This window comes from Antechinus flavipes, chromosome 1 (genome assembly GCF_016432865.1).
Source record: "Antechinus flavipes isolate AdamAnt ecotype Samford, QLD, Australia chromosome 1, AdamAnt_v2, whole genome shotgun sequence".
NCBI classification, from domain to species: Eukaryota; Metazoa; Chordata; class Mammalia; order Dasyuromorphia; family Dasyuridae; genus Antechinus; species Antechinus flavipes.
In genome coordinates this window covers 4,303,442-4,318,024 of record NC_067398.1, presented here as the reverse complement: position 1 = coordinate 4,318,024, position 14,583 = coordinate 4,303,442, and the positions used below count along the sequence as shown (strand labels likewise).

The window sequence follows — 14,583 nt, the reverse complement described above, 5'->3', positions numbered from 1 at the left end:
CCCATTTTATAGATGGGAAAACTGAGGCTCGATACGTATCTATGGGCAGGACCCCTGCGCCCCAGCCGGCTGAGGGGCTCCGGGCCGCTCCCAGAGCCTGGGGCGTGAGTGGGTGGGGCCGAATCCCTCGTTTGCATGCTGCTAGTACTAACATGCGACCACTAGATGGCGCCGCAGCGCAGGGAGCGCCAGCCCCACGGCCGGGAAGGTCTTGTTCCAACGCAGCCTCGGGGACCCTGGGCAAGGGGCTTCACTCTTATTTGCCTCCGTTTCCTCAGCTGTAAAATGGGAAGACACCGGAGAAGGAAATGGCAAAGTACTGGTCTCTGCCAAGAAAACTCCGTGGGTCCCCAGAGGGGGGCGCGCCGCAGCTCTCCCGCCTTCCCCTCCTTCTTCACGTTGCTTTCCTTGCACAGACTCCAAGCGTTAGCGATCCCATTTTCCAGATGTGAGCCCCGAGGCGCAGCTCGCATCTGTTGGAGGGCCCCAGGCTCTAGCCTGGGAGCTTTAGCCAGCTGCAATCCCGGTAGGCTCCCTGGCAGTGTGGCTCATTGGCCGGCTCCCGGCGAGGTTAGAGCGCACGTCTCCCCGCCTCTCCCCCCTCTGCGCGCTGCACCCCAGCTGCCGACCACAGCCTGGCTCCCCCCCTCCACTGGAGCAAGAGACCCCCAGGCCGGGCCCGCATGGCCCCCTTGCCTGCCTGCTTTGGCTGGGCTCCCCTTGCAGATGGGAAGCTCCGCGAGGGTCAGGGCTCAAGCGCCCAGCACACAGTAGGCGCTTAATAAGTGTCGACTGTTGGAGAGGTCCCATTTCTTTGGCTGGGGGGAAAGGCGGCACGGGCCGGGGCTGCTGGGAAGGGCTGGTGCTGTGTTTCTCTCCCCTCCCCTCCCCCCCTCCGCCTCCCCCTCCCCTGGTTCTCCCCACTCCCCGAAGGCCGCCCCTCGTTCCCGGATTGACCCGCTGTATCTTTAGTCTCCCTGTTAGGATCCTGGGAGTCTCTGTGTGGGAAGGGGAGGCAGGAAGAGCTCAGACCAAACAAGGGCCCCGGGGGAGGTCTCGGGACACGAGGGGGGGGAGGGGGCGCGCGGCGGGCCGAGGCCGGCCCCCGCGGAAGGACCAGGCTCCGCCCCTCTTGGCGCAGCACCACATCCAGTCCTCACTTGAAGAAACTGAGGCAGGGAGGTCGCCCGGCTAGTAAGTGCTGGGACTCCAGTCCTGCCAGCATCGGTGGGTGTGAAGTGGGGAGTCTCCGAGGGCCCCCTAACTGGTTGTGGGGGGAGGGGGAGGCTGTCCCCTCCCCCTGCCCCCCAGGTCCCAGCTACGGAAGCCCACCTCAATCCTTCCTCTCCAGAGCCAGCCCCAGCCTGTTCTCTCCCAGGGCCCCGCCAGCGGAGGCCACCCTTTACCTGCAAAACAATCTCCCTGAGGGCAGGAATGGCCTCCCTTGTGAAGGTCCTAGCGCAGGGCCGGGCACAGCGAGTGGTGCTTAATAAGTGCTGCTGAATCCACTCCCTGGGCTCGTCCCACCCCCGGGGCTGCCGCAGAGCCAGGCACGGCCTCCCCACCAAGTTAGCGGCCCTCCTGGGGCCCAGAGGCACTCGGGAGGCCCCAGGCGCCAGCCAAGGTGGGCCTGGGGAGACACATCCGCAGAGGAAGCCGGGAGCCACCCCAGAGCCTGCCCACCCAGCAAGGGAGGCGTCTCTCGGCACCCGGGGGCCGGGCCCAGGGTGTGGGCACCCAGGGGGCCGGGATGAGGGCTTGGGGACGAGAACAAGTGCCACGGGCAGAACCACAATCAGCCTTTCTGCTGAGGTTTATTTCAAGTCAAATCAAGGCAATCCAGGAAGCATTTATTCAGTGCCCCCCACCCGCAAACCCGGGGCCGGGCGCAGGGACCTGACCCAGACCCTGCCCGCCTGGGAGGGCGCCACTCCACGGGGCACACCGGGAACCTCCGTTTTCAGAGGATGAGAAATGGGGGAGAGGTTGTGGGGGGTGGGGCAGGGAAGGCTTCCCAGAGGAGGAAGCACCTGAGTGGAACTTCGGGGGAAGTCGGGAAGGCCAGGAGGAAGTGCGGTCCAGGCCCCGGCTCCCGGGCCGGGGCAGCGCCAGGTGCCGAGGCGGGACTGGCCAGCTGGGAGTGAGCAGGACACAGGACGCACCGAGGAGCCCGGCCCTAAGGAAGATGGGGGAGGTGTTGGAGAGAGGAGACATCAGAGGCAGGGAGACCAAGGGAGAGGCCGGAGGGCCTTGAATTAGGGTGGGGGCGGCCTCCGCAGGAATCCCCAAGTCTGAGGGGAGGCTTGCGAGGGAGAGGCCAAACGGGCAGCCGGAGGCCGGGCCCGTAATCACCTGCAGCTAGACTTAATCTAGGGGAGTGAATGAGAGCAGAGACAGGGGGCCCATGGGAGCCCGGCCAGAGGCGGGGGCAGGACGGGGGGAGAAGGGGCCGTCGGAGAGGGAGGGAGGGCAGGGGAGACCCGAGGCGGCCCCGCCACAGCCTCAGCAGTCTCAGGGCCCTGGGCAGCCAGGGAGAAGCTGGCCCGGGTCAGAAGTCAGGGCTTAAGGAAGCGGCCCGAGATGCCCCTCCCCAGCTCTGGCTCTGACCTGGGGAAGAGCTATGGGAGAGCGCTTGAGGGGAGGGCAGGGACAAGGAGCCGTCAGGTGGGGGAAACAGGATGAACAGGAAAGTGAGCTGGGAAATGATGGAGCTCCTGGGTGAGATGGAAGGGGGGGCCACAGGAGCTGGGCCTAGGGCCCAGGGATCCAGGGTTCAGCCAGTAAGGGAGCTGGCCTTGGCAAGGGGAAGGCTGCCTTCCTCCCCACCTGGTGCAAAGGAAGAGCAGGAGCAATGGGGGCGTCGGGGAGCGGGAAAGATGGGGCGTCGGGGAGCAGGAAAGATGGGGCTTCCAGAAGAGGGAGAGATGGGGCATTGGGGAGTGAGAACCACAAGCTCGCTGCCCAGGACCTCCATCCTTTCCACTAAGAAGCCAAGGTCAGTTGTGTGCTGAGAGCAGGTGGGGAGGCGGGAATCTGGAGGGCAAAGGCCAGAGGGCAGGTTCCGATCACTAGCCAGGAGGATCAGTTCACCCCCCATGGCACCGTGGCTCTGGCACCGAGAACAAATGTGGGACAGGCAGAGTCAGCAGGATGTCCGGCTTAGTCCCGCGGGAGCCGAGAAGGGCTAACGATTGGCGGAGGATGAACAGTGATGGTCAGAGAGGGCGTCCGAGGGCCAAGGATAGCGCCTCATTAACCTGGCGGGCACCCGGAGCAGGGCCGCTCGGAGCGTTCCGGGCAGATCGCCTGGCTGGCCTCCCAAGGGCCGGACCTCAATCCCAAGCAGTCAAGGGTCCCCCTGTGTGGGGCTGGAATGTCCGGTCAGGAGTGCCGCTCTGTCCCCCATAAAGAATCCCCCCTCCGGAGTGAGCCGAGGCCGCAGAACGTTCCTGGACAACAGAGGAGGAGGGGCGGCGGGGTCGGGGTTCCTGGGTCGGGGTCCCTCCGGCGGCCACGGCGCTGTCCGGCCCGTCACCGCTCATGTTTACTGTGGGACTCGCTCTGCTCCAAGGACACGCCACTGCCTCCACGGGAGGCCGTCTCCTTCTTGTTCCAGTCCTTGTCCGTGTAAAATTCGGCCAGCACCGGGCAGTGGCCGGAGGCCACGCCGCCCCACGACCAGTTATCCGGAATCCAGGGGTTGGTGAGGCCTTCTCTCACCACCGCCCAGTGGCCTGTGGGGACGGGGAAAAGCTGGACGTCAGGGGCGCGCCTGAGCCTCGGAGAGCCTGGCCGAGACTCAGGAGCGCTGGGTTCAAAACCTGCCTTCCCTCCTGGAGGGCAGAGGCCAAGGCCTCCCTTCCCCATCCCTGCCCCGGGGTGGGGCACTAGATGCCAGTTTGGGGTGGGAGTGACTCTCGGTCGTAGTTAACTGGGGTCAAGCCGTCATTCCGCGAGAATGCCCAAAGCGAGCGCGGGTCGGACCCGGCGGCTGAACCTGGCCTACCCTGGGCCTAGTCTACTCTGGGCCTGGTCTGCGCCGGGCCTGGTCTGCGCCGGGCCTGGTCTACGCCGGGCCTGGTCTACGCTGGGCCTCCCAGAGCATCTAAAAGAAGGGAAGGCACCGGCTCTGGGCTCCCAGGGGGAGGATCCGGCCCCGCCCGACTTCCTCCTTCCTTGTTTAGAGAAGCGCGGGATCTGGCCGACGAATCCCAGCCTCACCTGCCAAGGTGCCCCCTGGGTCTGAGGTGTAACCAGGATGGGGCGGGCTGGATCCCGTCCCTTCAGCAGCGGCCCCACCCGAGCCACCAAGTTCAGAGCCCAATAAAAGCCCTTTGGAACTCCCAGATGGAGGCCGCACCAGGAGCAGCCGGTGGTCCCTGGTTTCTGAGGAAGGCGGCCAAGCCAAGCTCGAGCATAAGCTGGGGCCTTTTTAAAAATCAGGCCGCCTCCCCCCTCCCATTGGGCCCCAGCTGCCCCCACCCCCTACCCCCTCCTCAAGAAAGGGGGAGGGGCCTCTTTTACCTGTGAAAACCTTCTTCAGGCTTTTGCTGATCCAAACGTTGTCCAGGGACTTTGTGCCCTGGGGATTCTTGGTGCTGATGTCGGTGAAGGTGGTGCCGGGGACCAGGGCCTGGAATTTCTCTTTCCTCAGGATGTCACAGTCGCTGCTCTCTGGACCTTGGCCAAAGTCTCCCAGGATAACAAAGTCTTTTTCTCCTAGGACGCAGGCGGGGAGGAAAGAAAGGAGGAGGGGGAGGGGGAGGAGATAGGAGAGAGGAGGAAGGGGGGGGGAGAGGGGAGAGAGAGAGAGGAGAGGAAGGAGGAGGAGGAGGAGGGAGGAGGAAAAGGAGAAAAGGGAGGAAGAGGAGATGGGAGAGAGGAAAACACAAAGGGAGAAGGAGGGAAGGAGGGAGGGAGAAGCAGAAAGGCTCATTAAAAGGCAACATCTCCTTTCAAGTTTATAGGCCCAATCTGCCTTGCACCAGAGCAGCCTGGGAGGGAGGGGCCATCCCCCTGGCTCTCCCCCAGGTACACAAGGCTCCAGGATGTTGCTAGAGATGACTTCAGCTGCTGAGCTCAGCAGGCCAGGGAAGGGGCACCCACTGGGGCTGTGCCGGGGGGTCCGGCCCCTGCTGCCCCCTGCAAAGCAAGCCCAGTCTTGGCGAGCGGGGCAACCCCCCCCCCCCCACGACTCCTTCAGAGGCTAGAGGGGCCGCTGGGGCACGGCTGAGCCCGGAGCAGCTTCCCTCCCCCCCAGAGGCCCGGTGGGCACCCGAGGCGGGCGGGCAGGGAGCCAGGGAGGAGCCTGCTTGTCTAGGACGGGCGCTGAGGGCTTTAATGTGGGAGAGGACGGATGATAATAAGCCCCAAATAACAGCCTACAACATCTCCTCCGCCCACGTGCTAATTGTGGCCCCATTCGTGAGCCTGTCCCGGGAGAGGCTGGAGCACAGCAGAGAAGCATGAGTGGGAGCCCCCGGCCTCTGAGAGCGGCCTCCACTGTCTGGAGGCCCGGCCCGAGTCTGGGCTCTGCCCCTGAGCCACCCCGTGCAGGACCCTCAGCTCCTCTCTGAACGATGAGGGAGGGTCCCAAAGAGATCTTAAAGAAGGAAAGGGGCCTCTGTGTGCACGAATGTTTGCGGCAGCAGAGACTGGAACCTGAGGGGACGCCCGTCAGTGGGAGAAGAAACTGTGGTACATGAATGTTATGGAATATTATTGTTCTGTAAGAATCGATGAGCAGGAGGATTTCAGAGAGGCCTGGGGAGACTCACAGGGACTGATGCTGAGGGAAATGAGCAGGGCCAGGAGATCGTTATATACCTCAACAACAAGACTACACAAGGATCAACTCCGATGGACGTGGCCAGATTCAGCAATGAGATGAACCACAGCAATGGACGGAACCAGCCACACCCAGCGAAAGGACCCTGGGAGATGAGTGTGAACCACTACACAGAATCCCCGATCCCTCTGTTTTTGTCCGCCTGTATTTCTGATTTCCTTCCCAGGCTAATTGGACACTATTTCAGAGTCCGATTCTTTTTGTGCAGCAAAATAACTGTTTGAACATGTTTGCTTATATCGTATTTAACTTATACTTGAACATATTTAACATGTATGGGACTACCTGCCATCAGGGGGCGGGGGTGGGGGGAAGGAGGGGAAAAGTTGGAACAGAAGGTTTGGCAAATGTCAGTGCTGAAAAATCACCCAGGCATAGAACTAGTAAATAAAAAGCTATTAAAAAAATGATGAGGAAGTGGGTGAGCGTGGACCTGAGGACCCCTCCCAGGAGCCTACAGCATCTCCAGTGCTCCCCAGTGCCCTCCAGGGATGGACCTGTCTCCCCTGGAGGTGAAGGGCATGGAGGGGTCACCCAGCCCCCTGGGCCCTGGTCTGCCCCTCCCTTTCTGAATCCTTAGGCTGCTGGAGCCTGGGCACATGAGAGGGGAGCCCCAAATGAAGTATGAAGGGCCTTGGCAGGGGCCCCGTAAACCTTCCTGCTGGTCACCAATTATATCTGCCCCCCCAAGCCTTGACCAGCCTGGAGAGCTGTCCAGCAGTGCCCCAAGGCCTCAGCATGGCAGCGCCCCGCCCACAACCAGCCAAACCCCGCCCACAACCAGCCGAGCCCCGCCCACAACCAGCCGAGCCCCGCCCACAACCAGCCGAGCCCCTCCCGCCTCTCCCAGAGCAGGGCAATTCCCCCCACACAGGGAGATGCCGCGGGCGAGGAAGATGGGAGGGGGCAGAAGGGTCCCTTCTTCCAGGGCCGGGTTCTGCCAGGGGCCCCGCCAGCCTCGGGGGTAGGAGCGCTGGCCCCTTCCGGCCCCTACCTTTGAGCATGTCCTGCAGGGTCGTGGCGAAGGGGGACGCTTTGTGGCTGTTGCTGGGGGTCTTCCCGGCGTTCTCGCCCCCCGGGGGGCAGGCTGGGGCGGCCAGACACAGGTTCACCAGCATGAGGTCGTTTGCCCCAATCTGGGCAGGAGGAAACACAATCAGAAAAATGAGCCTGGAGGGGGCGCCCACTGGTGGAAGCCCTGCGGCCTCCTGGAAGAAGCAGACATGCGCGGGGTCCTGACTGAGGGCAGCCCCAGGGAGCTCCCTCAAGGGAAGAAACTGGCCTGGGCTGAAGGCGGGCTTACCCTTTGGCCCTGGAGCTGCCGGGCCCTGGGGCTGGGGTCTTCCATTAGGAAACTCCCCCTCTGAAGGAGAGCGCCCCCCCAACCTCAAACTGAGGGAGCCACTGCCCAGGACCCCCAGACGGCCCGATGCAGCCAGCGGGCACACAAAGAGTGGGGGGGAGGGGAGAGCTGGGGGAACTTCTGCCCCCTCTCAGGCCCAGTTCCCACAGTTTCCAGCAGCCTCCCAAGCCCGTCTGCCGGGGCTCAAATCCCTGGGAAATGCCACGCTCGGGGCGGCAGCTCTGGGGCAGGGGGTCCTGACCCAGGATTTCTAGAAGGGGGGGAGGGGCTCGATTTGATTCTGAGGCTTCCAGGATCTCCCGGCCAAGAGGTGCAGGGAGACCTAAACTAGGGCTGTCGGGGGGCCCACAAACCATCTAGCCCCCCAATTTACAGGCGAGGAACCCAGGGAAAGGCCCCCAGGGAAGGGGAATTAGAGCTCGCAGTTTGCTGGTCCCAGATCCATCCTTCCCACGTCCCACTCACGCACGGGCGCGCCCACACTCACCCCCCCCCCGCGCCCCCCCACCGAAGGTACCTTAAAGTGCGCCACATAGGGGGCGGGGGCCGAGTGCTTGCCATTGCTGGGGGCCGGGGGCCCCTCCGGGACGCTGGTCTCCCTCAGCTCCACCCCCGCAGCCACATCCCACAGGAAGCCCAGGTAAGCCCCGCCCTGTCAGGAAAGAGCCAGTGGTGAGAGGGTGCAGGAAGCCGGGAGCCCCGCGTGCAAATCCCGCCAGGCTGAGCCCAGCCTCAGTTTCTCCCTAGTCTGCAGCTCCTCCCGCGCGGGTGGTCGGGAGGCCGAGAGGCCCCAGGAGAGGCCGTCCAAGCCGGCTCAGAGCTATGGCGCGACCTCCTCAGCGTCGCTTCGTGGCTCCTCGGGAGCGTCAGCGGCCACTTCCCTCCCTGGGACTCAGTTTCTCCATCCATAAATTGGGGGTGATAATGCACAGGGCTGTGATCAAATGGCTACCACATAGAGGGCACATAAGATGCACAATCATCATTATTCTCGCTAATATTCGCATAACCCGGCAGCAGCGACAATGACTGTGCTCCTTACTCCGTCGCTAACATTTCTCCACCATTTGTGATGATTATCATAGCGACATCTCCGGCCGAGAGCTGCAGATACTGGCGCTGCCGACCTTCACGAAGAAGCCGCAAGGTCACACTATTGTAAGCTCAGTAAACAGAAGCTGAATGACTTGCCCAGAGTCACACAGCTAGTAAGTGCCCGAGGCTGGATTCGAATTCGGCTCCTGGCCTGGACACTGCCTAACAAGAGCAGGGACCCCGGGCCCCCCCCACACCAGCCCCGGCACCTTCCCTTACCTGAGGGGGCGGGCTGGAGGGCTTCCCGGAGACGGCGGCTCTCCAGGATCCGCGGGGGCCCTTCCACCTGCGGATGCTGGGCAGGGTGGGCTGGTTGAGCTCCGTACAAAACTGCCAAGAGAGGACACGAGCCCGGTCAGAGAGCTGAGGGGGCAGCGGCTCGGAGCCGGCCATGTCTCTCAGGAAGTGACTCTTTCCCATTAGCCTCAATGGCCCCAGCTGAGGCTCCCGGAGGCTTTGGGCGACCACCGGCTGTCCTCGGAGCAAGGCAAGCCACGGGGATGGGGCCCCGAGGTCACCCCCTGCCGCCATAACGGAAGCCAGACCTGCGCCAGCTACGCAAGAACCACCTGCTCCCGTGCGCAACCAAAGGGGACGTCAGCCAACAAACGGTTGTGAAGCGCCATCGTGTGTCGGGTCAAAGAAGGCAAAAATCGGGGCCTGTCCCCAAGGAGCTTCCAATGTAAGGAGCCCAGGCAGCAGGTCCAGCCAAAGCTTGGAGCTTGCTACAGGCAGGACGGAAGGGTAAGGGCAGGGGGAGGCACCGGCCCTGGCTTCCTGTCACGAAGACGCTCCCCTCATCTACGAGGCTTTTACCAGCAGCAGCTTTTCCCAGACCTGGCTGGGCAGTCATGGGGGTGAGGGCCCTGGGAGACAGTTCTGGGGGACGGTCCCAGGAGAAAGGTCCACGCGCTGCCCCCAGGGACGAACAGAAGCCGGCACATGGCTAGAGGCCCAGCAGGCCATTCCCGGGACACTGTTGGGGAGGTTGTCCGGGTGCCGCCGTCCCCAAAGGACCAAGGGATGACATTTCCCCCCAGGATGACTCAGAGGCGGTTCTGAAGCCCCGACTTCTGCCTCACGATTGCCCTTCACCCTCGTGGGTCCGAAAGGCTCATAGCTGGGCTTCCCAGGCAAAACTGGGGCTCCCCCGAGTCTGTAAGGACTAAGGACGCAAACAAACACAAAGGCCGAGTCTCGGCCCCTCGGTATGAAATTGTGTGGCTGCAGGCAGACCGTTACCTCCCCGGCCTGCGAAAGGTCACGGCTTCCGGGGCCTGGGGAAAGCCGGCCTCGATCATGTTGGGGTGGAGAGGGGGGGCTTGGGCAAAGGCACGGATTCAACAACGGGGGCTGCCTTCCCCGGCCAACCTTCCCAGCCACAAGGAGGGCTCTGCCTTCCGTTCAGGAAAAACAAAAGGCCCAAGTCTGCAAATGCTCTGGGTTCAAAGATCCAGGTGAAAGGGGGTGGGGGGAGTGTCAAGTGGCACAGCTGGCCATAGCCCCCCTCCCCCACTGATCCAGACCCCCACAGCCCCCCTCCCCCACTGATCCAGACCCCCACAGCCCCCCTCCCCCACTGATCCAGGCCCCCACAGCCCCCCTCCCCCACTGATCCAGGCCCCCACAGCCCCCCTCCCCCACTGATCCAGGCCCCCGGCAGCCCAGGCTTGGGGAAATCTGAGGCCGGACTCTAAGAAGATGAAACCAGATCCTTCTCAATGGGACTCCCCAGGTGCAGGACGGAGCTCCTGTTTCTGGGGAGAGTTAATCCTCACAGAGCACCTGACTCACACCTGCGGGAAGTGGCCGCTGAGCCCATTAACCCCATCGTGGGGCCAGGAAGCTGAGCTCCTGTGAGCGGGAGACAGAGCCATGTGACCCCAGGCGTCTCCTGACCGAGCTCCCCGGGGCTGCTAAACGAAGCTCAGTCACCAAGTATGGGGGAGCGCAGGGCTCTGGGCCAAGGGCAGGGCCACAAAGCAGGGGGGTGACAAAACACGGCCGCGGCTATGGCTGCCCTCGGAGCGCTTCCAGTCCAGACTGCCGCCTGCTACCCTACTGGGCCCCCCTCTCAGCCCTACAGCCGGAGGGCCGGGGGAGGGGGGAGTTGGGACTCCTTAGCTTCCTCCAGGCCCCAAAAGGGGGAGAAGAAAAGGGGACAGAGGAGGAGCAGCGGGTCAGAGGGGAGCTGAGCGGGTGGGCCCTCCCCCTGTCTGTGCCCTAATCACCGTGTGAACCTTGCCAGGCTTCAGGGCACTGGATTAAGTCCCCGGAAGCTTTTGTGCTAAAACTGCCCCTGCAGAGCCAGCTCTGGCCTTCCCGGGGGAAGCCGGGGGAGTGGGGGGGGGTTCCTCCTTTAGGTCTAGGCTGTGTCCAGCTGTGCCACCTGACACTCCCCCCCACCCCCTTTCACCTGGATCTTTGAACCCAGAGCATTTGCAGACTTGGGCCTTTTGTTTTTCCTGAACGGAAGGCAGAGCCCTCCTTGTGGCTGGGAAGGTTGGCCGGGGAAGGCAGCCCCCGTTGTTGAATCCGTGCCTTTGCCCAAGCCCCCCCTCCACCCCAACATGATCGAGGCCGGCTTTCCCCAGGCCCCGGAAGCCGCGACCTTTCGCAGGCCGGGGAGGTAAAGGTCTGCCTGCGGCCACACAATTTCATACCGAGGGGCTGAGACTCGGCCTTTGTGTTTGTTTGCGTCCTTAGTCCTTACAGACTCGGGGGAGCCCCAGTTTTGCCTGGGAAGCCCAGCTATGAGGTCTGGCCAGCCCGTTGGGGCTGGGGGATACAGGGAGTATTGACCAACCCTGCCCCCACCTCCCCCTAATGGAGGGCTAGTTTGGGCATCAGAGGACCTCTCTTTCCTCAGTTTCCCCTTCTGTAAGACGGGGGCAGAGGAGATTCCAGTCACTGTGAACCCAACGATGGATGAAGAACAACATTTGCACTGATTTATCTGTGACACCCCCCCCCCCCGCCCCCCACTTAGACCCAATAGAATTTTAACTTTTTTCCGAAGCTGTTTTGGGTTTTTATCTCTAGTACTAAAGTGTCCCCGTCAGTCTTGTCAGACTCTGTGACCCATCCGGGTAGCAAAGATGCTACAGCGATTTGCCATTGCCTTCTACGGCTCCTTTTACAGATCAGGAAACTGAGGCAAAACGAGTTAAGGTCTCACGGCTAGTAAGTGTCTGTGGCTGGATTTGAACTCGGCTCTTCTTGACTCTAGGCTGGGCGTTCCGGAGGCCTCGGGTGCCAGCTTGACCCGTTGGCGGGGCCAGGAGAGGAGAGACGGCCGAGGGAGAAGGAAATCCCGCTTGGGGATGCTCTAAAGGCAGAGGAGATTAAACTCTGAGGGGAATGGAAGTCGCCCCTGCAGCGGCCCCTCCCCCTCCTCCTCTACTCTCCAGACCGTCCCAAGGACCCCCTCCCAGGTGGGGAGCACCTCAGAAGGCTGGCCAGGCCCGACGGGGCAGAGGCAGCATCCTGGGAGAGCGCTCTATCACCCCCTCAATGGGAAAAGAGAGAACCGCTTTCCCCCAGCAGCCCTGGCTGGAACACGGGGGCGCAGGCCAGGGAGCGGCCCCAGAGCAGCCCTCACTTCCGCCGGCCGATCCCCCTTTTCTTCGCGGGCGAACCGCAGAGCTGGGGCTGTTCCTTTCTGCCGGACCCAAGTCCCTCACCCCCCTTCCTGCAGGGCCTGGGCTCCAGCATCGACCTGGAGCAGGGCCGAGCCCGCCAGGACCCCCAAGACCTGGTTCTGCCTGTGGAACCAATAAGGACCTCGCACACCTGGCTCTCTGGGAGCAAGATCCCAAGGCCCAAACCCAGGGGTCGCCAAGAGCCCTTCTGGTAGGGGCGGCCTCCCCCGAGCCCTGGCAGTCCCGGGTTCCGGCTGCTCCTGCCCGCTGCAAGTAGCCAAAAACTAAGCTCAGGGGGCTCAGGACAAAAAAGCAGCCGGGTGTAGGAGTCACCCCCCCCACACACACATACACACATACACACATCCCGGACCCTTCCCCGCTGGAGCAGAAGCAGAGGCCTGAGCAGCTTTCTAGGCCAGGGGCTACGAAGCCTTCCTCCCCCACTTCCACAGTGCTCCGCAGGGAAACGGCAGCTAATTTTAAACGACAAAAACACTTAAAGGAAATTCACTGTTTACCAAGTAGCACGATGGCCACAGCATTCCATTCGGGAGTGAGGAAGAGCAGCGTTCAGATCCAGCCTCTCGAGCCCGAGAAACTTGTTTCTGCCTGCCTCAGTTTCCTCATCTGAGAAGTGGGACCACTAATAATAGTATCTGCATCCTTCCTGCCTCAGTTTCCTCATCTGTAAACTGGGGACACTGATAATAGCGTCTGCATCCCAGGATTGTGGTCAGAATCCGGCGAGATAACCATAGTTTTCAAAGCTTAAAGTGTCAGGTGAAGCTCTTCCCGCGCTGGGCTCCCTACAACTACCTTCCTTGCCATTCCAGGGGCCCGGTAGTGGGTGGTGACCGCCAGGACCCCAAGGCTGTGTCACTCGGGACAAACAACAGGAGGGTCCGGCCTGGAGCCAGGTGGGCCGAGCTCAGGAGGCTCTGGAGGAAGGTCTCAAATTTTCCCCACAATGCTGTTCTTCCCATGGCTGTGGAATATTATTGTTCTATAAAAAAGAAGCCGAGTTTAGAAAGGCCTGGAAGGATTTACACGAACTGAGGCCGAGGGAAACGAGCAGAACCGGGAACACGGTGTACACAAGACTGTGCGGTGATCAACTGGGAAAGACTCGGTTCTGCTCAGAGGTTGTGACCCAAAGCGGCCCCACAGACGGGACAGAAAGCACCATCGGCATCCAGGGAGAACCGTGGGGGCCGAGTGTAACAACACATGCCGTGTTCACTTCTTTTTTCTTTGTCCTGTTTTTTTTTTCCTCTCATAGTTTTCCCTTTTATTCTGATTTTTCTCTCCCAATATGATTCATAAATGTATATTTAAAAAATTAATGTACACGTATAACCAGAAAAAAAAGAAAAAAAAATAGTTTTTCCCTGAGAATCTGAGAAGTGTCCTCGGGAGAGGAAGCCTGAGGCTCTGGAAGCGCAGGCCTCCGTCACAGGCCTCCCTGGCAGATTGGCATTCGGGCCGAGCCAGGGAATCTGAATGCAGACCCGGGGCCCTAAGAATATTTAGAATTGTAACTTCCTGTCCGGACGGCACCCGTAGCAAATTCTGCTGGCTCCGGGCAGCGCACACAGAACCGAGATTTACTGACAGGGACCCCATCCCGAGTACACAAAAGTAAACTGAGGCCCAGACAAGGAATCTGCTCAAGGGGCAGGGCAATCGGTGTGGCTCACCTTCCGGGACGCTAAAACAGCTTTCTGGCTGCACTGGGTTTCACCTGCCTCCCTGGCTCTTGTACCGATTCGACTTTCTACTCTCGGCTTTTTGTTAAGATTAGTCAAAGGCTTATCGATTTTATTAGTCTGTTCAAAGAACCAGCCCTTCCTTTTACTGATCTCAGTTTTAACTGATTTGTAGATTCTGTTTCCAATTTATATATTTTCACCGCAAAATTTACTATCTCCTCTTTTTGTTTATTTCAAGTTTCTCTATTGGCTTTTTAATTTGAAAAATACACATTCAATTCATTAATCTTTTCTTTTATGTTAATTTATGATTATAGAGATAAGATTTTTCTTCTGAGGCTCCTTTATCTGCAACCCAAAATTCTGGCATGTTGTTTTATTAATTATTCGTTTCTTTCACATAATTATTCATCGTTTGATGATTTGTTCTTTGACCTATTTGGTTTTTTTAGGATCTCATTCTTATATCTCCATTTGCATCTTCTTTCTTTTGAAATGACTATTTTTAAGGTATTACATCCCATAAAGGACATTTTTACCTTTTCTGTCTTTTCACATTAATTTGCAATATTTCTGCGCTCTATTTTTTGCAAAATTTCCATCTTGTGCTAGGATACACCCACATATATCTGTGTGCATACATGTACACACATACATATAAATATATTCATATATACATGCACACACACATACATGTTCTTGTGCAGTCCCTTACCATTAGTAGCAGTTTCTCCACTCATTGTGTTCAGTTTCATATTTTCCCTTTTGTTTAACTCATCCAAAGCGGAGAGAGGAATACCGTAGCCTCCCGTTGCTCTTGTGTTTCTATCTGTATCTGCTTGTAGCCCAGATAAGGTTTCCTTTATGAATGTGGATGTAAAGACATTTGGGGCATCTAAGCTTGTCACTGATACCGCTTGTTGT

General features: G+C 60.1%; 1 protein-coding gene across 3 annotated transcripts in view; it reads right to left on the bottom strand.

Annotated features, from left to right (window-relative positions):
* Positions 1-1,795: 1,795 nt before the first annotated feature.
* EEPD1 (endonuclease/exonuclease/phosphatase family domain containing 1) overlaps positions 1,796-14,583 on the bottom strand; it is a 63,066-nt gene continuing 50,278 nt past the window's right edge. For all 3 annotated transcript variants that reach the window (XM_051978096.1, XM_051978088.1, XM_051978079.1), the window contains exons 4-8: positions 8,526-8,636; positions 7,729-7,863; positions 6,843-6,984; positions 4,525-4,719; positions 1,796-3,734 (exon numbers count right to left, since the gene is read on the bottom strand). In XM_051978096.1, coding sequence (XP_051834056.1) covers positions 3,532-3,734; positions 4,525-4,719; positions 6,843-6,984; positions 7,729-7,863; positions 8,526-8,636 — 786 coding nt within the window. In that variant the 3' untranslated portion in view covers positions 1,796-3,531. The remainder of the gene's footprint in view (positions 3,735-4,524; positions 4,720-6,842; positions 6,985-7,728; positions 7,864-8,525; positions 8,637-14,583) is intronic.